The 23,392-nt window shown below is 56.4% G+C and overlaps 1 protein-coding gene across 1 annotated transcript in view; it reads right to left on the bottom strand.

The window, feature by feature from the left end:
- Nucleotides 1-5,649: 5,649 nt before the first annotated feature.
- KCNK5 (potassium two pore domain channel subfamily K member 5) overlaps nt 5,650-23,392 on the bottom strand; it is a 36,459-nt gene continuing 18,716 nt past the window's right edge. Inside the window, exons 2-5 of the mRNA XM_060021877.1 lie at nt 12,228-12,339; nt 10,877-11,043; nt 10,398-10,566; nt 5,650-8,215 (exon numbers count right to left, since the gene is read on the bottom strand). Of these exons, the coding sequence (XP_059877860.1) occupies nt 7,350-8,215; nt 10,398-10,566; nt 10,877-11,043; nt 12,228-12,339 (1,314 nt within the window). The 3' untranslated portion in view covers nt 5,650-7,349. The remainder of the gene's footprint in view (nt 8,216-10,397; nt 10,567-10,876; nt 11,044-12,227; nt 12,340-23,392) is intronic.

The raw sequence follows: 23,392 nt of genomic DNA, 5'->3' as shown, positions 1-23,392 counted from the left end.
GTGGTTTCAATACCTGGTTGGGGAACTAAGATCCTGCAAGCCCCGTGGTGCGGTATTAAAAAAAAAAAAAAAGTACATGTTGTTTGAATTGAATACAGTATGATGTCACCACCCCAGACAGAGCGGCTCAGCTGGCCAGAGCCACAGGTGAAGGAATCTAAGAATAAGGAAGTTTTCCATAACTGGAGGTAGACAGATTTCAATGCAGAATATAAACACAGGCAGGGAGGGACTGGCAGGAGATGCCAGAAACACGGAACAGAACTGCCCTCTGAGATCTCCAGCCAGGCATTTCCAGAACCTGGGTATTTCTGGCTTTTACCCCAGGTCTGCTAAGTCAGAATCTCTTGAGAACAGAGCTCGGGAATCCCCTGGCTACTGCTGGGTAGTCACCAGAGGGCTGGGATCCGCTGATTGGTTCACCTCACTGGTCCTGCAGAGGACAGGTAGCTGGGAGCTGCAGCCAGGGCACCCTCTTTGGGCCCCCTGGCCCTGGAGCAGGAAAGCCCGGCTCTGGCAGGCTTGTGTGGTTGTTACTAGCATAGGCTCCGGGGTCTCAGGTTTGAACCCAGGCTCTGCTTCTAGCTGTGTGACTTTGGGCAAGTTAACATACCCACTCTGTGCCTCAGCTTCCAAAGGGCGATAATAATACTGATTTCACAGTGTGGTAGGGATTAAATGAGATCCGAGGTCATGGGCAGTAGGCATACTGTAAATGGCCGAGGTGGCTTATTTAAGGCACAGGGCTAGATGGTAGCAGACCCCAGGCCTACCGGTACTGTTCAGACATAGCAGAGAGGACCAGAGACCCCAAAGTAGAAGAGACTTTGATAGCTTAAGGTAAAAATCTCTGATCTTGCTTAAGGTAGGGAGCTCCTGGTAAGCAGTTTCTGCACCTTCAAAGAGGTTGAGTCTCAGGGCAGTAGGTGCTGTTGGGCCTGCTTTGGGTGCTAGTGCGGCTATAGTGCACAGTCCTGTACATGCCACCCAAGCCCCTCCCCAGGGGTGCCTCTCTGCGTTTGCACCCCAGAACTTTCTCCAAAACCCGGAAGAAGGTCTCTTAGCCCCAGGGCAAGCCCAGCCAGTGTTCCCGTCAGCTATCATTGCATAACAAACCACCCCAAAACTTAGAGGCTTAGAATAACACCAATCATGGATTTGCTCACGATTCTGAGATTCGGGGGATGGCTGGGCTCTTCACGTGGCCTCAGCTGGTGCTGGAATGTCCCAGATGGCTCCTCGGCTGGGCAGATCCCCTCCAGGTCATGAGTCTCCAGGTACTTGGATTTCTTACCTTGCAGCTGGCTTCCCCGAGAGCACAAAAGAGGAAGCTGCCAGGCCTCTTAACACGGGAGGTCACTTCCAGGGTATTCTATTGATCAAAACAGGCCCAGGGCCAGCCCATGTGCAAGGGAATGGACTCCACCTCTCGTACGGGGAGTGGCAAGGTCACTTTGCCAAGGAGAGTGTGGGACGGTGGTGTCTTTGGACAGTACAGTCTGCCACATCCAGCCTGTATAGAAGGGAGGTGGGGATTAATGTCCGTGGGGCCATCCTTAACCAGCAAGGGTGGGAACTGGTGGATAAACGCAGGCCTCCTGTCCTTCAAAGGGACAATTGTGAGGTGTATTCGACCGGCTCTTCAGAGGGGTCCCAGCAGGATTGAGCCCCAACTGCCCACAGTGGAACCAGCTCAACGATGCCCCCTTAATTGCCTTGTGCTCTTTCCCCATCTTTATCTCCCTCTACCTCTCTGCTACTTCCTCCAGCCATCTCCTAGTTCTGGTCTTAGGCCTTGCTCTCCTGGGCAACCAAACCAAAACACTCAGTTTCCTCATTTGGAAAAAACCCCTTAAATCAGGCTATAAAAGATTGCACCTGGCTCCCGGGCCGATGAGTAATCCCACAGGAATGGAGGTGAAAGGGCTTTGTAAACTGGGCGGCCCCGAAACTGAGGTGAGTGGTCACTGTGAGCAGAGGTATTCCCCAGGGAAGCACGGGGACTTGGGAGCTGCAGGGGTGGGACACCCAGGCCCCTGTCATCAGGTAGTGGTGACCAGAAGGAACACTGCCGCCTTGGAGGCAATGAGAGGTGAGGACAGAGAGGTGGGGGGAAACGGAAAAGGGGGTGCAGTCACAGGGGCTTCCTGGAGTGTGCAGAAGTTAGGAGTGCTGTGTCCCTGCCCTGCCTGCCAGATTCAGGTGACTCGGCACAATCAGGTGACTCACCGCCAGCGCAGCCTGTGACAAGGTCCCTCAAGATCGTCCACACAGTTCTGCAGGGACTTGCCCTCCTGGAATAAACTTCACCTCCTGATGCGGCCTCTTCCCGGGAGGAGAGGGACTGAATTACAATGGGAGGGTCCAGGATTCTGGTTCACTTGCCCTCCATTCAGTAAACATTGAAAAGCTGAGCCCTTTTCCACGCTGGCCAGCTTGTGGTCTGGATCCAAGGTGAACAAGCCACTCCCTGCTCTCTCAGAGGCTCCAGACCCAGAGACAGCTTGAACAGCAGCGAAGCAGCCGGCTTGCTGAGGGACGGGCTCTGGGCCTGGTGAGGGACGGGCTCTGGGCCTGGTGAGGGACATCTGACTCAGAATCCAGGAGGGGGGGCCAGGAACTGTGGAACTCTTCCCGGAGAAGCTGATGTCCACCTTTAACCCCAACAGGTCTTAGAACTCAGCTAGGAGAGGGGAAGGGCATCCCAGATGTAGGAAACAGCATGGGCTGCCTGGCTCATTTGGGAAACTTCACTGTGTCTGGAGCCCAGAGAGGTTGGGGAGTAGGGGTAGGGGGCAGATGAGGTTGAAGACGGAGACAGCGCCAGGAGAGCAGCGGGAGCCCCAGAGGAGTTTAAAGCAGGAGATAAAGGGGGTCAGATTTGAGTATGGACTCCAGCCTGCTGGTTGCAGTAATGGCCTGGTGGAGACCTGCTCAGGGGCTCATTCATTCATTCAACAAGGGCTCAACCAGGCATCAGGCCCTGTGCTGCTGCGGGGGTCCAGGTGAGGGGCTGTAGTGGCCTGGATGGTGGCCAGGATGGAGAGAAGGGGCAGAGATTCTGGGGAGGCGCCCTCACTGTGTTACACAAACACATCCTGGCAATTCCCAAACTGGCATCTGGTTCCTGGACCAGCTGTGTATGACTTGGAAAGTGGGGACCTGTTATTTCAGGGGTGGACAGCTGATTGGCAGGGCTGAGCCCAAGCCTCAGGGGCCCCCAGAGAGGCAGCCATTCCTGGAGACCCACCCAGAGCAGCACAGCCCACCTGCCTCCTTTCTCCCCCTGCCTTTGCCCCAGGCTCCAGAAAGCTTCCCCGCAATGGTGGCTGAGGATAACCTTTCCAGCAAGGGGGTGAAACACCCCGGTTTCTTTTCCTAAGTGACTCCTGCAGGATCACACAGGAGCCAGAGGCCCAGCTGGGACCCAGAGTTTGTGCTTATTTCCTATTTCTGTGCTCCTCTCCCTCTGATTGCAGGCTCTTTGGGCGCAGGAACTGTCTCCTCCATTTGACTGTGGGTTTTCTGAGGGTGTCTCCCCCAACACATCAGGAGCTTTCCGGAGGGTAGAAGGAGGAACGGAAATGCAAGTCAGGGAAGCTGTTCTGCTGCCATTTAATAGTTGTTTGAATTTGTGAAAAATCCTGTATTTGCCTCAGTCTCCTCATTTGTAAAATGGGGTTAATGATAACACTACCTGTTGTGAGGATTAAAAGACATAAGATAGAAGGGACATTAAAAGAGCCTTGGGGGTATGGGCAGGATAGAAATACCAAGCACAGACCATGAAAAATAGCTGGAAATGAGAGCAAAGGGAACCAAAGGGTAGGCTCCATGAATAGGATCTCTGTTCATGTTACACGCTGTAGTTTTCCAGGTGGCTGGGACAGAGCCTGGTCCATGGTAGGTGCTGGGTGAACATTAGTTGAAGGAATGAATGGAGAGTACAGGTGGCAATGGTGGAGAGCAGGGTGCCAACTCACCACCAGGGCGGGAAGGCTTCCAGGAGGGGGCAGGGGAGGGCCCAGGCCTGGAGGGCTGCTGGGAGTAGGCGTGTCTGCCTCAGAACTCATGAAACTCTGGGGGTTCAACAATACACCCCCGTAGTTCTGACCAGGTTATGAATCTGGTGTCAACAGTGGGATTTCCCTGCCAGGGTCCTCTCCCTCGACTTCTAAATCACTTCCTCCACCTGCCATCCCCCAACAGCTCATGGGCACAGTGACAGTGACAGGAGGGTTCACGCCCCTCCACACACGGTACCCCTCCTCTGCTCTTGATCCCTCAGGAATCCCTCCTGGGCTCCACCCTCTGCTCCAGCTGCTGTCCCACCTTGTTTCCAGGCCTTCCACTCAGAAAGCTCACCACTTACCTTAGCCGCAGTGGACCAAAACCACACCTTAACCCCAGCCTTCCCTGCTTCTATCATCTATGAGCAACTCTGCGAAGCTGTGCCTGGTCAAGTTGTACTCTCTGAGCTTGCATCTCCTTCACAGCAGAGGGGGCCAAAAGCCCTGTGCCCCGGGGGGCGCTCCGAGCCGCCTGTCAGAGGGCTTTGTGAGAAGGCCAAGTGCCACGGTAGTAAATAGAATTGTTACCTTGTGGCTGGAAGGGGCTAAAGCAAAACCAGATAAGTTTGAACCTGTGTGTGTGTGTGTGTGTGTGTGTGAGAAAGAGAGAGAGAGAGAGAGAGAGAGAGAGAGAGAGAGAGAGAGAGAGGAAAGTGGAAAGATGTTTTGGCAAAGGGATGGATGGTATCAAGTCATTACAGAACCCGTTGATATTTTAAACACATATGATCCTTTATAAACGCAGCCACACCCTCATGAAAAATGTGCTTCATTCCTGAAATCACAGAACTGTAAACTTTTCCCAGCAGACTGAAAAGTTTAACCAATGTCCTGTGTGGTGTGGGAAGGGGACCCTGACACTGCTGTGGAAGAGGCCAATTTCTAAACCGTTGAGACCACAAAGTCTGACAAATCTTCCTGTTAAATGGATGCATATGGGCCCAGCTGAGCCTGTCCACTCTTCTTTCACGTCCTTTCCAGCCCACAGTGCCCACCCCTTGAGCGCAGAAGGCCTGATCTCCGGGGTCCTTCCCTGGCCCACCTTCCTGAACACAGAGGCCCTTTCAGGGGACGCCAGACGTGCCACAACAGAGCAGGTGATTGTTAGCTGGTCATGGGGGCTGCATGGGTTTGAACCCAGGCTCACCATCTATGGAGATCTTGCCTAAGTCACCTTTCTGTGCCCATTTCCTCGCCTATAAAATGGGGATGTAATACCCACCTCACAGGGCTATTGCAAGATCAAATGAGTCCATTCACATACTATTGAGCATAAAGTGTGTAGAATGGGGTCTGGCAGACTGGCGACATGAGCTGCTAGCCACGGTCCCCCCACTCCTCTCCCCGTCCTCATTCCAACCTGTTAACTGTCACCTCCTCCAAGAAGCCCGCCCTGACCACATCTTACATAGCCTGCCCCTTCTCCACCTCCCCACCTCTTTCATTTTCTTGTCCCTTCCAGACCACCCCAGTTCTCCCCTTGACTCTCAGGCTGTCCTCAGTCCTCCCAGACTGCCCCCCCATCTCGCCCCCAGCCCCTCTCCCCCCACCCCGCAATAGCACACATCAGACTGGCTTGTCCATCTCATGTTTTATTGTAAAAATGTTAAAATAAATTACATTTGACATCATTGCCAGTATGTACATACAGTGTGTGTGATTCCAGGACAGCCAGCAACACCCCAGCCAAGTGGGGTCAGGAAAACTAAGACGAGCTCGTTAAAACATTTCACAGAAAAACAGAAGGCCGCTCCTTCCCACCCTGATGCTGGGCCATCATACCCCTGGGTTACAGGCTAAGTGGGGATGGGTGGGGTTCTGGCCCTCTTTGGTCCTGCAGCATTGGGGAGGGGGTTGAGAGGCAGAGAGGGTGTCTGGGTGGCACCTCCTGCCCAGCATCCGGTCGCCTGCGACCAATGCCCCTCCCCAACTCTGACACCATGACCTTAGCTGAGGTCACCGAGAAAGGCCCAACCGGGTTGGGGGATAGGAGGGTGAACATTGGACATCCCGATCCTTGGGACCCCACTCTTGCACCTTTTCTCCCCTCTGGCTCTGAAGCCAACGAGATAAAAAAAAAAAACAGCAATTCATTTAAAAACTAACAAAACACAACAAGCAGGGCAGAGTGGGCTGGCCCGAGGGTGCACCTCACGAAGAACCCAAGAACTCTGCCAGCCCCTCACCAGAAACAGTCCGTCTGCAGTTTCACATTATCTTTTGCTCCTCCCATGGCAAATCCTTTCTTTCTTACACAGACAGACGGACAGAGACACACACACACCAAACAGCAGCTGGAGGGAGGAGGCTGATTCACATATTTGGACATTCCCCACTTGTGAGCCAAGGGTGATCTGGGGAGCGGTGAGGTCACGGGACGGAAGGGTGGAGGCAGGTTCAGCCGGAGCTGAGCCCACTCCTGCAGCTCCCCCGCTGCCAGCTCCAGGAGCCCCAGCCTCTCTTTCTGCCACCACTTCCTGGGAGGCAGAAGCCCACACCTGCCATTGCTTGGCCAAAGGGTGTCTGGGACAGGGAACCGGACTCTGGGCTGCGCTCCATCCCAGTAAGTCCACACAAGGGCTGAGATGCTGGGCCACACTTGGGACTTACTCTGAGTCCCCCGTAACGGGAGTGTTTCAGCACCTGCCTGTTAGCTCCCCTTCCCCAGATGGCCTCCTCCCTACTGAGGTCTGCAGTATGGGCGACAGCCAGGCGGATGAGGTGGGACTGGGGGACGGTTAAACACGTGCCCCAGGCGGGGCCCCACTACTGCTGAGGTGCTGAAGTGCCCAGCCCCCAACCCCACCAGGGTCTTACACCACCCTCACCCTCTCTCTGAAATGCCTGGCTCAGTGCTGGGTGCACAGCAACCTGTTAATACTGGTGAACTCAAACGGCCAAGGCCCCCAACCTAAGAGAACCGTGAGACAGTCTTAACCGAATGACTGGGCAAAGACCCACGCAGGTGCAGGCCTCCCCGGGATCAGTCCTGCCAGCCCACGTGTCCGTGAACCCCCAGATCCCCCAACCATGCTCAGGACAGACGCCTCCCGCTGCCAGGGCGCCCGTTCCGCTGAGGAACAGAGGCCCTGTCCTGGGTGCACCGTGTCTGACCGGTAGCATCTAGCTGCAGGGGATGAAGGTGAGGAAGGCCCCTGGCCCCCTACTCCCAGTTCCAGGGCCACACCCCACCAGGGGCCAGGGTCCCAGCCATAGCAGGACACCCCAGGTTGAGGAGAAGAGAAGCCATGGAAGGTGGGGTGGGGAGCCGGCCCCACCTCACGTGCCTTTGGGGCAGTTTGCCTTGTTGTACTCGTTCATAAGCTGTTCGTAAGGCACGGAGAGCTCTGACTCAGTGCTGGTGAAGGTGGACTCATCCGACGAGGGGAACTCGCCCAGGTTCAGGGGCACCTCGGCCGTGGCCCCCTCCTGGGGCCTCTCCTCCCCAGCCAGGTTGTCCTCCAGTGAGGACTTGGAGGTGTCCTCGTCCGAGAGGCCGGCCTCCTCGTTCACAAAGGTGATGCTGACGTTCTGGAAGATGAGCGGGTGGTAGTCCTGGGCGTCCCACGGCTCGCCCTCCTCGCTAATGCGGTCCAGCTGGTTAATGAGCACCTCAGAGGTCGGGGAGCCCTCCTCAGGGGGCCCCGCCCCGGCCTCCTCGCCTGGTGGCCGAGACACGTGGCCTTTGCTCCTCAGCGTCTGGGACACCTCTTCCAGGCTGGGCACACGGTTCTTGGAGTAGACCACCAAGGGGGTCAGGGAGGTGGGCAGGGCTGTCAGCCCACCCCCCTGGGGCCCCAGGCCCGGCCCTGGGACCCGCTCCCCACCCCCGCCCGTCTTCATTGCCTTCTTCCCGATCTGCTTGATGAGATCATTGTAAGTCTCCTCCTTTTTCGACAGAAAACTGAAGATGTTGACGTCCTTGGACGCCGCACCCCCTGCCACCTGCAGGGCCTTCCTGGAGTGTGGGGAGCTCTCGAAGGACTCCTTCCGGCGCCGCCGCCGCTTCTTAATGGCCTTGTGCACCTCCACAAACATGCTCACCTTCCAGTTGACAAAGAGGGAGAGCCAGGCCAGCCCCAGGTAGATCCAGAGCTCCACGAAGTAGCGGTACAGGGCGTGGTAGTTGGCGCTGGGGTTCACACCTGAGGACGGGTCAGGAAGGCCAGAGGGTCAGTAAAGGGCCAGCGGGGACCCGGAAACACACAAAGGCCAAAAGCCGTGTCACCTGAAAGTGGACACCGCAAGAACACAGAACACCGACGCGGACGCACCAGGAAAGAAAGGAGGCCTGTGCTAGAAGCCGGACACCCCATCGTCCCGAGAACCCCGGCTTGGTCACTCGTGTGCCTGTCCCAGAGCCCTGCCTGAGCTTCCTCAACTACCGAAGGTCAGGAGAGCGTCTCCCTGGGGTGGGGGAGCTTCAAGGGGGAGGGGCTCTGGGGAGGCTGGGGATGGAGCCAGCACTCGGGTCAGGAGCTAAGCCATGAACGTCAGCCTTTCAGATTCACCAACACTGACACTTGGCTGCTTTGTGTACTTTTTGGGTGTACGTGTTACAGTTCAGTTAAAACCTGGATAGAAATTAAGTGACAGGGCAGCTGGCATCCTCCTGCTGGGGATGGACTCACTAATTTAATATAAGTGAGGCTGACAGTTGGGCCTGGGATGTCCAAGAGCACGGGTCCTAGCAGGAAATATCCCGGACGGCCTCGATTCTCCTTCTGGTGACGTCTGGCCTGCCTCCTGACTTCCTGTATCTACCCTCGTCCTACTGGTTCCTCCTATGGCCTGGAGGGCTCTGCCCTCTCCACACCCCCACTTCCATGGCCAGGCTCCAGACACCTGCTCCAGGGAGCCCTCCCAGGTCACCCTGCACAGCTCTGGTCACTCCCCTACCCTCCAGGATCACGGGGATTTCACTTTACACCTCCAGGCGTGTTGATCCATATTATTACGTATCCTGTGTCCCCCTTCCTGCCCTGAGACTGGGGAGAAACTTGGAAAAGGAACTGGAGGAAGGGGGCCACTTCCAGAGTGGGGCTCCCCTAGAGCAAGGGCTATAAACCCCTCATCAGACTGGAGGGAGTCTGAAGGCAGGGCTGTCTCCCTTGCAGCCAGGAGGTGCTGTCCATCTTGCTCAGGACTCTGGTCATACGCAGGTTATGATGACAACCGGGGCACAGTAATATAGCCGGGCCCTACCCACTGCACTCATGAATAGCAACTCATTTGATTGTCCAAAACCCTGTGAGCTATGCACCATTACTTTTTTTTTTTAACCAATTTTACAGATGGGGAAACTGAGGCAGTGGTTTGGTGTCTTGCTGGAGCTGAGAAAGTATGATTAAACACCCTTCTGTGCTTCCCTGATACGAAGGGTCCTCCTTAGCCTGCTCTGGGCCCCAACAGCTAGACAATGGCAGGGTCGTTCCTCCATCTAAATTTATCTCTCAAGACAGCAGGCTCAGATCTGCCAGGGTCAGTGGAGTGTTCAGGCCTCTCTTTCCTGCTTCTCCCACCCACTCAGCCGCCCCCTCCCAGCATTCCGAGTCTCTCCTTACAATGGGGCAGGAGGGTAGTGACCTGTCCCTGGCGCTAGGAAGGGGGAGGGGAGAGATCGGAGGTCCTGGAGCAGAGGTGAAGGTCAGCTGGGCAGGGCAGCAGGCACTGAGGGAGCAGCCACTGGGCCAGTGCAGCCAAACGGGGTGTCAGCAAGATTAAGAACCAAGATGCTGTGCAGGCCACAGGCACAAGGACATGAGCGGCTGGAGCCGACAGACGAAGGGGCCAAAGAATCTTATCGCCCGTGTGGATTAAGTAGGGGAGGAGTGGGAGGGAGGGAGGGTCCAGGCCCGAGGGAGCAGGGCAGCTTGGGGGAAGGCCTCTCTGGTCTTTAAGCTGCCAGTGGCAAGAGCAAAGTTTCTGGTCTCTGACCCAAGCATCCAGCACAGCCCCCTCAGCGCCTGGGAATGATGGGAGGAGGCAGCTGTGACGTGGACCCTGCAGGCAGAAGGCTCTACCTCCAGCCCCCAGTGCACCTAAGCACCTAAGCTCAGGAGACGGGGGAGAAGAGAGGAAGAGACCAGACGCCAAACACGAACAGAGAAGAAGGAGGGAAAAGCCACGTTCCAAGAAAGAGAAATAGAAAACGTCTGCAATTACTCTGTGCCTTGGTTTCCTCTTGCAACTGGCAGGATCCCACTGGGTGGAGGCCCAGGACACTGGACGCCTACCAGGGCCCCCAGTAAAGGTCAACTGAATTGAAATTGGAGGAGAAGCAGAGAAAGACAGGGTGGGGAGGCAGAGGCAAGGGGCAGGACTCACCGGCCACGAAGTCGCCGAAACCGATGGTGGAGATGGTGATGAAGGAGTAGTAGAGGCCCTCGATGTAGTCCCACTCCTCTGTCACCATGAACACGAAGGGTGGGATCACCAGGTGGACCAGCACGCCCCACAGGATGAAGATGGCCGTGCACGTGATCTGCGCCTTGCGCTGAGGGGGACGGGTAGGGAGACCAAGTCAGACGGCGGTGGAGACCGGGGGGAGCCCAGCAGAGCACCCAGAGGGCCGAGGAGGCAGCCAGAGGTGAGGCCAGTTGGGCACCAGGCCTGGGAGGCTCACTGCCCAGGGGCGGGGGCTGGTGGTGATGCTCCCAGCCTCCCCCAGGAGGGCAGCGGGCTCTGAAACTGCTCCCTTGCCACCTGTCCTGACACTTCTGTCCAATTCTGAGATCCTTCCCACCCCCCCATCACCTGCCAGGGTCCCCCCCATCTCTGCCCAGGACCTAGGGGTGGGGACATACCAGGCTCACGCCTCTCTTGGTGAGGAACTGGCCCAGCCTCTTGGCACGTCCCCCGAAGAACTTGCCCAGGGCACTGATCCATGTCAGACAGAGCGGCACCCCAAAGAGACCATAGAAGACACAGAAGAGGCGCCCGGCGGGGGTCTTGGGGGCCACGTTGCCATAGCCTGAGGAAAAAGAAGAGGGTGAGGCCGACAGAGCCACGGCGGGGGTGATGGACCCAGACTCGGAGTGGCACCTGCCTCCGCCGCCCCCGCCACACAGCCAGCCCGGGGAAAGCCCATTCCCTAAGGTCACTTGACACTGATTAATATCAGTGCTTCAGAGATGAAATTTCCCTTGACCATGCTAGGATCAGGATCATTTATAGCAATTATGACGGTATGGGCTATGTCTCCTCCGTCAGACTGGGAGCTCTCTGAAGGCGGACTAAGCCTCCACCATTAGCAAGTCCTCCACGAGTCCGTGTGGCACCCTTGCACAAGCTACAAGGCACAAGTTAGTAGTTTCTCTGCGTAGACACCCCAGAAGCACTGTGGTAGACGGTCTCCAAAGACGGCGATTCTTAATTCCGTCCCTTCTTATGCTCACATCCAGCTGGCCTCTAATTCCCCTCCCTCTGAATCTGGGCTTTAGTGACCTGTTCATGGCATGTGGCAGAAGGGACCCTGAGTCAGTTAAGTCCTTATCAGAAGCCTTGTTGCTTCTCCCCTTGATCTCCTGAAATGCTCACTTTGGGGAGTCTCCCTCTTGAAACCCAGCTGCCATACTGTGAGATGCCCAATCATCCCCAGCTAAGCTCCCCAGCAACAGCCGGCATCAACTACCAAACATGCGATAGAAGAAGCCATCTTGGACTTCCAGCCAACTGGGCTTTTGTGGATGACCACGGCCCCAGCCACTCCAACTACCACGGCATCAGAGACCTCAAGCAAGAACCAACCAGCCAAACCCCATCAACTCACAGAATGGCCAACAATAATAATAAATTGTGTTTTGAGCCACTAACTTCTGAGGTGGTTGGTGATGCAGTCATAGATGACCAGAACAGACACCCAGACTGGTGAATAAGCACGGGGTGCATTTGTGCAGTGAGCAACCTGCTCGAACTCTGGCTGTCAAGCTGTGTTGTTTCTACTCCAAAGCCCAGGTCAGGACTTCTAGAAAACAGTCTCCTAAGCATGGCCAGTCACCAAGGACTTACTAAATCTCCAGGGACGTGTCAGAAGGACAAAGTGCAGCTGGCCTGATCTTAACCTTGACAAGGCCATGTGACCAGAGCTGGACTCTTACAAGATCCTGGAGAGCTCGGACGGGGAAGTAGGTATCCTGAAGGTCCCAGAAAACTTACCGATGGTGGTAATGACCGTGGCTGCAAAAATCATTGCGTTGGGCCAGTTCCAGTTGTTGAAGGTCTGGTTCCCTGTGATGGCCACACCCTGTCCTGCAGCATCAGATACTATCTAAAAAGAGAGACACAATGAAGGTCAGAGAAGAGGTCAGCACTTTATAAACTTCCTTATAAGCATTCTTATTTAATCATCACAATAACAAAGTGACAGTTACTGTCTCCAATTTAGGGGTGGTGAAACATTTTATAGAGGATCAGAGAGGTTAAGTGATTTGCCCAAGGTCACAAAGCTGGTAAGAATATGAACCCTGGCAATCCCGCTCCAAAGTGCCTTCTCTCACTGAGCCAGTGCTTCTCAAACTTACTAGAATCACCTGGAGGACTTCTTAAGTACAGCCTGCTGGGCCCCACCTCCAGAGGTTGATTCAGTAGGGCTGGGAGGGAGTCAGAGAATGTGCATTTCTAACAAGGTTCCAGGTGATGCTGATGTTGTGGTCCCGGGACCATAGTTTGAGAACTGCAGCAGACTCTTCTGCCTCTGAAAGAAGGCAGATGTGATGCAGACAAACAAGAGGACCTCCGGAAAAGCATTCTACTGCAGGGTTGGCCTGGGAGGGACCGCCCCCCACACCCGACATGCCTTTCACCCCCACTGTCAGGACACCTGCTAAGGTCAGCTCGGTAAGCTCTTGGGTCTGTCCTCCGAGGGCGGACATATCAGCTGGCCTCCTTTCTCCCATGCCTGGGACTCTGTCCTCTCCCCCCTACAAGCTCCCCCTTCCCTCCCTTCTCTGGATCCCTTTCTCTCTGCCCTGAGCAACTTCAAGGTTTGGGCCAGGACACGTCATCAGAAGGTGGTATGTACTTTTCAGGGTGATAAATTAATGCTATGAGTCCCCACGGAGCTCCCGGCAACTATGGGTGGCAGGTGAGAGGTCACCTGGGGAAGTGCACTGGGAGGCCCCCAGAGAGGCCTTCCTTATCTGTTCCAGGAACACAGGCAGCTGCCAAACCTGCTCACCGCCCAGGCCCTGCCTGTACCCCATCCTCCTGCGCTACCTCCCTTCACCCACACCCACCACTGGCAGGACCCGGACCTCAGAAGGCGGCTCCCGAGGAGGGGCCAGGATCCACTCTCAATTTGGGGTCCTGCCCCTGCCCCCTAGGAGAGCCCCAGGATGGACCAGCTAAGAAACCAGAAACTCGCCAAATTGCCTCTAAAAATCAAGCCTAGGACCGAGAAAAGACAGAGGAGTGAAGGATGGAAGCAGGAGGGAGATGGAAAAACCGGAGTTCTCCCTGCAGCACGACTGAAGTTTGGTGAGAAAAGAGGGAAGGGTGGGTTGTCCTGAAGGAATGTGCAGTTTGCAGCGGCAGGCCTGTGTAAACGGATCTGCAGACTTTGTAAGGAATTTTCCATGATGACGTGCTCATCTGACAGGCCGTCAAACCACAGGGCTCACCGCCCTGCCTCCCCCTGCTATTTCCTGAGCATCTCTCTGCAAAGTGGGAAGTGGGGACGGCTGCCTTCACCTGCCCTCAGAGAGCGGCCACCAAGCCGGCCAGGCCACTTCCACGCAAAAGCACCAGGACGTTCAGATACGAAGAGGCCAACAGGTCTATCCTGTTGGAGGTCCACCCAAAAGGTTTTCCAAACCATGAAATCCACGTTCGAAACAGGAGAATGAAAAGTCCCAGGGCCCTGGATGTTAATGTTAAACAGATGGCAGGGAAAGCAGAACTACTCGGCTCCCTTTGGCCGCAGCCTTTGTTATCCCAGATATCCATCTTCGGGGGGCGGGGGTGCATGGGGGGGGTGAGTGCAGCATTGTCAGGAAGCACAGCCCAAGACGGATGACAACTGACCAGGAAATCATGGGCCTGGGGCACCACCCCTGGTCATCCCCATGGAATCCCGGAGGAACAGGAAAGATGTCAGAAGGCAAGTTGCCCCCCGCCACCCTACCCCCGCCTTCTCATACGAACGAAAAGGGTGGATTCTAGAAACTCAAACCTGAACTCTTGCTGACTCTTCTTTGGAGACAGCAGAACGTTTGGCATATTCAAAGAGGAAGTGGTGGGCACTGGAAGCCACTAGCACAGGTTCACCAGAGCAAGTCACGCTCAGCTAAGTGCATCTCCCACCCCAAAGAGGCTGCAAAGCCTTGAAGTTCAGTGGAATGCAGTCAGTCTGGATAGCAACAAGGCAACTGAACAGATGGGCTTAAAGATATTCACGTGGACAAGACAGAGAAATGTAGGGAGGAACCGGGGTTAATCCGGGTCCACGTAAAGGCAGATAAACAACTCCAAGAAGTACTGATCATTATCTGCCTGGCCTGAGGTCTCCTTAAACCAAAGGCCAGGCCTCTTCAGTCTTTTAATCTACAACACAGTAAGGACAAAGATGGCTGACCAGTTTAATCTGCAAAGGATGCAAAACTGGGACAAGGCTGGGATGGGAAGATAGCTAACACACTGCAATGGCAGTTTGGGACTCAAAATCATCTGGACTGGAAAAATGGGCCCAAACTAACAAGATACGGCTGTCTTTTAAATTTTTCATGTCTTACACTTTGGGTTAGAAGGCACTGACCCATACAGGGTTGAAAGGGAAAGTCCTTGGGTTTCAGCTGACCACAAACCAACAAACACTGGTATGGCTGCCAAAAGAAAAGCAAATACAATCTCAGGCAGTGTCAATACCTTATCTCTTCAGGGCTGGGAGGCAACGAGCCCATTGTCCTCTGCAGGTGAGGCCACATGGCGGGGGCACTCTGTTCCATTCTTGGGTGTCGGACTTCATGATATGTTAACCAGCGGGCCAAGGTGCCAGAGGGAACGGGGGTGGCTGTTTTGGATAACGAGCTACCTCAGAATGGATTGCCCTTGGCAGTCATCCATTTCCAATCATGGAAAGTGTTTAGACCCAGGGAGACCAGCACACATCAGCGATGGTGAAGGTGTGACTAGAACAGGGGTTCTCAACCGGGGCGGTAGCACCCTCTGGAAGTTTCTGGAAATGCTGCCTGAGTATGTGCCTTGTATGTGCCGGGCACTGGTCCGGGCACCAGGGGGAGAGCAGTGAAGGGACAAAATCCCTGTCCTCCCACACATCTACTCTAGTGGATGCCGGGGGTGCTCCTCACATGAGGCGAGCAGGGACCAGAGAGGTGAGATGCCCTGCCACCCACAGGACAGCCCCACACACCACGTCCGCGCTGCCCCCACTGAGATAACACTGGATGGATTGCCAAAGGCGATCTGCGACTTGGGGGTCGCTTAGTAAGGGCTAAGGAGACAACAAACGTGAGAGCTGGCAAGACAGGGTAACTGAAGAGGGCGTTATGGTTGGGAGCTTTGCAGTAGAAAAGCTGGCTTCCTGCTCTTCACCGCACCAGTGGTGTGTGCTTTGAGGCACAGCCCTCAGACCCAGCCTCTGCCCTGGGTTATCAGGGAGCCACAGCCCCATGTGCTGTCCCCCTGACCTCCATTATCTCTCCATGGTCACCCGGGGGGGGGCAGACAAAGGGGACATTCTGAAGGGCCCTAAGCCCCCCAGGGCCAGAAGCACCACTCACCCTGACAACAGGCCAGTGGCGGAAGTTATGTCCACTGGTCAGGTCAGGCGACTGTGGCTGAGAGGTTAACTGGCAGAACTGGGCCAGGTTCTAGACTGTCTCTTGCAAGTCAGCCCGGCTCCCCACCTCTCTCCCTTCGCTGCTCTCCCTGTCCCTGGACGCCCCCAGCACCCCCGTTGTTGCCTTCTCTCTGCCCACGGGTCCCAAGCAGCTGGCCTGGGAATCAGCCTGGCTCCATCCCAATGCTGGGGAGACAGGCAGGATTTCAGTGCCGCTGTGCGTCAGACGCCTCTTGTTGGGGCTTTTCTATATGTTCCCTGACGGGCTCTTCCTGTGATTCTGCCAGGCATCACTTGACAGAGGAGGAAAGCTAGGCTTGGGGAGCAGAGGTCCGGATGTGAACTTGGGCTGCCTGCTCCCTGCTCCCACCCCGTGTTGCTGTGGCTTCAGTCGGAACAGCTCACTGGTTACGGTCAGGGTCCCACTGGCCGGTGGAGAGGTCCCCCAGAAGAGAGGGGCTCGACCCAGGACTGAGGCCATCCCTGGGTGAGGGGGAGCCACTGGACACAGCATCCCGTCCCCCGGGGTTAGGGAAACAGCTTTCTCAGGAGACGGCCCCTGTTCACTCACAGGATTCTTTAACTTGGCTTCCAAATTCACACAAGACAATATCTTCATTTTCCACATATCCCTAGAGAGTGATGGGAGAGGGGGATGCCGCACACAGCCCAGGCCCGGCTCTGGTTTGAGGATGGAATAGAGCTCTCCTCCCCGCCTGTCACCCTCGTAATAAAGCGGCTGTGATTTACTGAGAGGTGAAGCACTTTAGGTGCCTTCAGCTCATCTTTAAGGAGGAGACAATCCTGCTGGGAAGACACCATCATCTTTTCCATTTTGCAAACGAGGACTTAAGGCTGAGAAGTTAAGAAAGTAGCCTAAGGTCGGGATGCTAAAAGCAAGGAAGCCAGGAGTACAGCCTGCCTCATCTGGGCCCTGGCCGCTGGTACCCCACCCTTGTCCCACACAGGCCACAGGAAGGAGGCCAGTGCATACCTCCACCCCTTCGCACCACCTGGAAGAACAGTGCCCTAAAACCAGCCCATCCACTCAGACCTGAGCCCTCCGGGAGGAGACATTCCCGCCCCTGCCTGTGGCTCAGGCAACGTGCTGCCCCAGACACCACCCTCCCAGAATCTCGCTGTCTATGCAATCTGGGTTCCCCACGGTGCCTCATCCCCCAGGGGTCCGGGGTTTCCTGTGCAGAGGCAGTGCCAGGCCTCCCTATCCTGGAGATTCATTCTGCAGAGTTGCAGGGAGGGCACATCCCGTACCTGGTGCCCACCTGCAGACACGGGCAGCGGGGCTGAGGTCGGGCCTTTGCCTTCATCAGGCCAGTGGGGAAAACAAGTCCAGGTGGCAGCCTGCCTGCAGACAACAGCTAGGGGCACCCACAGGGCCACCGCCCTGCCTGCGGACAGCAGCTAGGGGCACCCACAGGGCCGCCGCCCTGCCTGCCTCCAGCTCCCGCGGCAGACCTCATGCTCGGGTCACGGGGGCCCCTTCCTGCCATGTAGGATCGGCCTCCAGGATGCCCTGGATGCCAGCCTCCACTGGATCCGCGCTGCGCCAAGGTACACAAGCGGACGCCCCTCACCATCCTGGGCTGCATCCATCCCTAATTCATTCCGCCTCCACTCACTTGGTCCCTCCGGCCTGGAAGCGGAATGAGACTAATGTCATGTGTGCACGGTGCCTGGCGGAGTAGGAAGAACCTTTAATGCCCCTCTCACCTGGCCCTCCCAGCCACCTTGGGAGGTGGGCAGGGCATGGTGGATTCCTCCTCCTTTCATAGACAAGAGCTCCTATTTGAAGAGTAGCTGATATCTGAGCACCTATTTTATGACAGGCACAATCACAGCACTTTAAATCACTCGGCTTGTTGAGTCTTTATAACCTTGTAATGTAGGTACTCTCACCTCCATTTACAGCTGAGGAAAATGAGGCACAGAGGCTAACTAAGTAACTTGCTAGGCAGTGGTGGAGCCGGAGCGTGAACCCAGGCAGTCTGGCTCGTAACCCCTGTGCTGTCCACAGCTGGGGAGAGGGGACAGGGGGTGCAGGGTGGGTTTCTCAGCTACAGAAGTGAAGCCGGGTCTCTAGAACACAACCAGGCAAACGCAAGGGAAACATCCATGGGAATGCAGAGACCACCCCGCAGAAGGTAAGCTCCATGAGGGCAGGACTTTTATCTGCGGTATCCCCAGAGCCGAGGACACTGCCTGGCACATAGTAGGTGCTCAACAAACATTTGTTAAAGGAGTAAACAAACTTGAATGAATGAGGATACCTTCTCTGACCTCGACTGACTCACCCTCTCACATCCTTCCTTCAACACCTTCCTAGCATTATTCTGCAGGTGGATTTAATAAATTCATCAGCAACAAGGGGCAGGGCTTTATCCAGCAAGAGGGCGGGAAGCACAGTCAGACCCCTGTAAGAGTGTGGCTGGCGGGGTCAGGGGGTGAATGCAGGGCATCCAACGTGTCGGGGGGGAGGGAAGGGTGGGGTCAGCAGGCTGCAAGAACAGAGGGCAGGGGGGCTGAAGGTCCTGGGGGTCGGGGGCTGGGAAGGGGTGAGGTGAGGGAGGCAAACAAAAGCCCCCCATCCAAGAGGGCAGAGCGGCTGGCAGTGGGGCTGGGAGAGTCCCTGGGGTGACTGGAGGGACTGTCCTTCCTGCAGGAAGGGGAGGCCTGCCCCCTCCGGAAACTCTCCTAGGGGGCTGTGGACGTGTGGAGAACAGGGAAAGGAACAAAAGGGGGGCGACAGGCCTCTCTCTCGAACCAGACCTGGCCCTGTCCTGGGAGAAGATAATGGAAACATGGGGCTGCCCTGGGCGTGACCTGGGCGGGCAGCAGTCCTCTCTCAAATACTGGCACCGAGCCTCTGGGTAAATGACGGCCTATCAGCCTTAGTTCCTCCATCTGCCAAAAAGAGCACCTTCCCCAAACACGGAAAGCACCTAGGACACTGGAAGCGCTGAATGAACGCACCTGCAGTCAGTGTCATGACGAAACCAGACCCAGTGGTGACCCGACGCCCCGGGGGGAAGACCGCTTGTCCCCAAAGGTAAATCAAAGGTCGAGGGGTTTACTTCTCTGCACCTGCAGGACAAGCCTGGGTGAGAACAGGGACACCGAGGCTAGCAGGTAGGTGCCCTGGGCCCCCGGACAGCGAGTCGGGGATCTGGGGGGCGGGGGGGTGTGTTAAGGCTCCCCCTGAGTTGGCAGAGGCACACCCAGGATGTGCCACCCCATCCGTCAGAAGGCCCATCTCTCCGGACCTCTGCCCGCCAGAGGCTCCCCGCCACCCTGGCCGGTTTCCCGCACAGCCAAGCAAGGCAGGCCGGCTGCGGAGGGAGCAAGGCCACACGCTGGTCCTCACGCTGCGTTCCCCAGGTGAGGCCGAGGCCAGGCGTGGTGGCTTCTCTGAACCCCAGTCCTGAAGCCCCCGCCAAGCTGCCCCCAGCTTCACAAGGCAGCCGAATGCCCATCCGCCCCCTGCTCTGGGCTGGGCTCTTCCTTCCTGTGTGTCCACATCTGTCTGCACGTCCATCTGTTATCTAACAAAGAACCTCCTCAGGGTAGGGGGCCAAGGGAGCTGGGGACGCTTCTGAACAGAACAGACCGAAGTGGAGATTAGTAGACCTAATGCAGGCACTTTTCAGCAAATATATTTAGAGTTTGGGCTCGTTCAGAACAATGTTTTTGACCTTTAAGACCACGAACTGATGAACAGATAAAGGGGGCAGGGGAGGGCCCCAGATCCCATGTACTGGGGCTCCCTGCCGCAGTGTAAGGAGGGGGAATGGGCAGGCAGGGGGCTGGGGGTAGAGCTCACTCGTCCAGCTATTTGGCCAGCCCTCCCTCTGACCGTCTTTCGGGGACTGTTGGCAGACCCAAAGTACCTTGGCAAGAAGGGGAGCACCTGTTACCTCTCTTATCCCCAAGACGAATTAGAGGACTGAAGACTATTATCAGAGCCCTCAATTACCTTCACTCCTCTCACTCTCCCTCTCTCACGCTGACTCAGCTTCTCAAACCTTCCTAAAGTGGGGGCGGGGGAGGGGCATCGGAATCGTTTCCAGATGCTAAACTGAGGCTCAGAGACCTCGGATACCACCGGGTCCCTGAGGCAGCCGCTCTCATTCCCAGCTGCCCAATGGAACCACCTGGGAGTTTAAATAAATACCATGCCTGGGCCTCGCTCGCAGCTACTCTGTGCAGTGGACCTGGGCGCCGAGTGGCTAACAAGCTCCACAGGTGATTCATCCCCTCACCGCTGCCTAAGTGGGGGTGATGGGTGTGGGTGCCGGGCTCAGCCTTCCAGCTCCCCATCCAGGAGGGAGGATGCGCGGGCAGGGAGAAGGCATCCTCGGTATTCCTCCCGCCCTCTCCCTGCAGCCCAGGTGTGGCTCAGAGGGCAGACCCAGTTTATGAGCGGGGCACTGGCGAGGGCCCAGTGGTGCCACCCTGACACCTACACCAGCTGCAGGCCTGGCTCACCCGGGCCCTGTCTCTCCCAGGAGGGGAGCAGGTGTCTGCGGGTCAGGTGCAGGGACCTGGGGGCAGGGCCGCACCTCATCTCAGTTACGACCAGACCTGGGCTCTTGTAATGTGGACTTGGCAGACTTCTGATTTGCTTATCTGCATTTTCAGTTTTGCTCCAATGCCTACCCGGATATTTATAATGTTTTTAGCTGAACGAAGGAAAGACAACTTGTTGGAGCCCCGGCTGGTACACTAGGAAGTCAATGTACAGCCAGGAAGACCCCCGGTGCGGCTCACGTTGCTTACCGAGACCCTCCAGGAACCCTTGACTTCCGCCAACGTGACTTCTCTGTAAAATGAGGAGGTTGGCCTATGACTACAGGGGTCCCCCTGTCTGGGGACAATTCACATTTTCCTCTGCCTAGAACCACGACTTCAGGGCCCAGTTCAGCACCTCCCAAGCTCCAGGAAAATCCACAGCACATTCGAGAAAATACATTTTCATTCTCAGGACTCAGCTCACTGGCCACCAGCTCCAGCTCTTCCTGAGCCCCCGGCAAGCCGGGCTGCCTGAGTCAGAAGCGAGCCCTATTCCTCATTCCCTCCCAGATCCCACTGCAGGATGAGGAAGGCGCCTCACTTCGCCTTGGTCCCTAAAGTAACCTGCCTGGTGCTGGCCAGGCTGCCCTCCCTCAGCCCAGGGAGGAAGCAGCCAGCCGGAGGACGTGCCTGGTGTACAAAATACAATCCCCCCAACCCCAGAAACCCACACACCCTCATCAGGCAAGGTGGAAAGTGGTATCCCACCCTCACCCTCAACGCACGCTCGAGGGGTCCCTACAGTACTGCTTCTTAACTTGGTTGCACGTGGAGATCACCCAGGGGGAGCCTGGGGAAATACTCATGCCTGGGTCCTACCCGCAGCGATTCAGACAGAAATGGCCTGGGGTGTGGACTGGGAACTAGGATGCTTAAAAGCTGCCCCAGGTGACTCTAATATTATGTACAGCCGATTTCAAAACCACTGCCCCAGACCCAAACTACCTTCACTCCTTGTTAGGGGGAAGGCCTAGTCCAGCCCCGCCCCAGGGGTCAGCACAGCAGCCATGGATGGATGACTGTCCTCCCATCCACCCTTGGGCTTCCCCTCCTGGGCCATCTCTCAGCAGCCTTTGCAGAGCTCAGAGGTGCTGCAAGCTCTCACGCTCACGGGGAAAGCCCGTGCCAGAGGTGAGCGCGTTTTCAGCAGAAACCTCTGGGTTTCCGACTTTCTCAGGCCCGGGAGCCCTGCTTGCACTCAGGAGGGACAATGAAAACAAGGCAGGTGACCCTGCCCCCATTGTTCTCAGGCTGGGACGGTAACACTCCCCCCTCCCCCGGGGCAGCTGGGCGCCCCTCCCATGAGAGCTGAGGCCAGGGCAGAGCAGTGCAGGGACTGGCTGCCCCCGCGGGTGGGCTGCGGGGGTTTGGCTAAAACAAACAGACAAGGGCTGGTGGGGCCTGAGCTCAGGATGGGACGTCAGCAAGCGTTCTCAGGCACCTGGAGGGCTAAGCTGATGAGTGAGACTGGAAATCCCTGTGTGTGCAGACCCAGGGGACCTCAAGGACCCAGTCCCGGTTCCACAGTCCTGCCTGAGAGCCGGCCCTGGGGAATAGGAAAGAGCCCCCTCCCACCCAAACACACACACCAGATAACCCCCTGGAGCCAGGTTCTGAAACTCCACCCCCTGCCTCATCTTCTGAAGCACTTGGGGCAGGGGGAACGTGCAGTGAGGCTTAAATGACAAGAGGGGCACCTTTCATCCACCTGCAGCTTCCCTACCCCCAATTCACAACCGCTGCCCTGCTCTGGGTGGTTGTGGCCCGGCCCATGGCCTTGTGCTAGTCTCTCTTCCCTCTCTGGGATGCTTGGCCTGGATTCATGACCTGGCCCCCCCTCTGCCCCCAGAATCCAGATCCTGGGAGTATCTGACATCTTTCTACTTTGACTGATGACAACAGACATCTTCCTACGAGTGGGTCAACAACTCGAGGGCAGGAAATTACTCAGCCAGGATACCTCAAACATGCCAGGTGTGCAGATTACCCCCGTCCTTCCCCATAGGGGTATGGGTCACTAGGGAGTGAGAGATCCATGCAGAGGATTCGGCTCCTGGCTTGCCCTTTCCAGGCAAGCCGGCAAACCTCTCTGGGTCCTGTTCAACTCCTCTGTAACAAGGCTGAGGAGGGCGAAGCCAGCATCTTCCTCCTCCTGGCCAAAACCCCATTCATCAGGCACCTTTCATACTTACCACTCCTCTGGCCCTAATTTCATCTAAGACTCAAGACCCTGTGGGCAAGGCAAGCAAAATGGATATTGTTATTCCCATTTTGTAACTGAGGAAACTGATCAGAGAGGGCTAGTGACACAGAAGAGCTCACACAGCAAGCTGATGACAAAGCACAGAGAAGCACCAGCCGGAAGCCCTCTGACTCTCAGTTGAGGGCCCTTTGCACCAAACAAGCAAGCCACCCATCCCCCTTCCTGGGACAGGGCTCAGAAATGCCAACCAAAGTGGATCAGGGAAGGTGAGTGACGGGAGACAGGCAGACACGGGCGACAGGTGATGGAGAGTTATAAAAGGGTGTCACACCCGTGGACCTAATCCCGAGATGATTTGGGATGAGCGTATGCTTTGCTCCCCCCTCACCCAGAGATGCCTTAGGTTCATCCCAACCTGACAGTAGGGTGGAAGGAGCAAACACAGGAAGTCACCAGCCCCTCAAGGTTTCTAAAAACAGCCCTCAAGCAGGCCACAAAGGAGGTGGCAGGAACTGCTGACCTGCCGTCTCCCCATCCTGGGCTGATGACCTGAAGGAGACTCATCAACAGCTCAGCAGCCCCACCCTGGTCTGTGCCACCTTAGGCTTCCCGTTCTCCAGAGCCCCCGCCCACACAGTAGCCTGGACGACACAAGCTGCTGATCCGCTGCAAAATCACACACGTCAAGTTGGGGACCCTCTGCAGGCAGCACGGGGGCAGAGCGGGGAAAGGCCT

The sequence above is a fragment of the Delphinus delphis genome, chromosome 10 (genome assembly GCF_949987515.2).
Source record: "Delphinus delphis chromosome 10, mDelDel1.2, whole genome shotgun sequence".
Lineage (NCBI taxonomy): Eukaryota > Metazoa > Chordata > Mammalia > Artiodactyla > Delphinidae > Delphinus > Delphinus delphis.
Note: the sequence above shows the minus strand (reverse complement) of the source record. Positions and strands in the feature narration are given on the sequence as shown.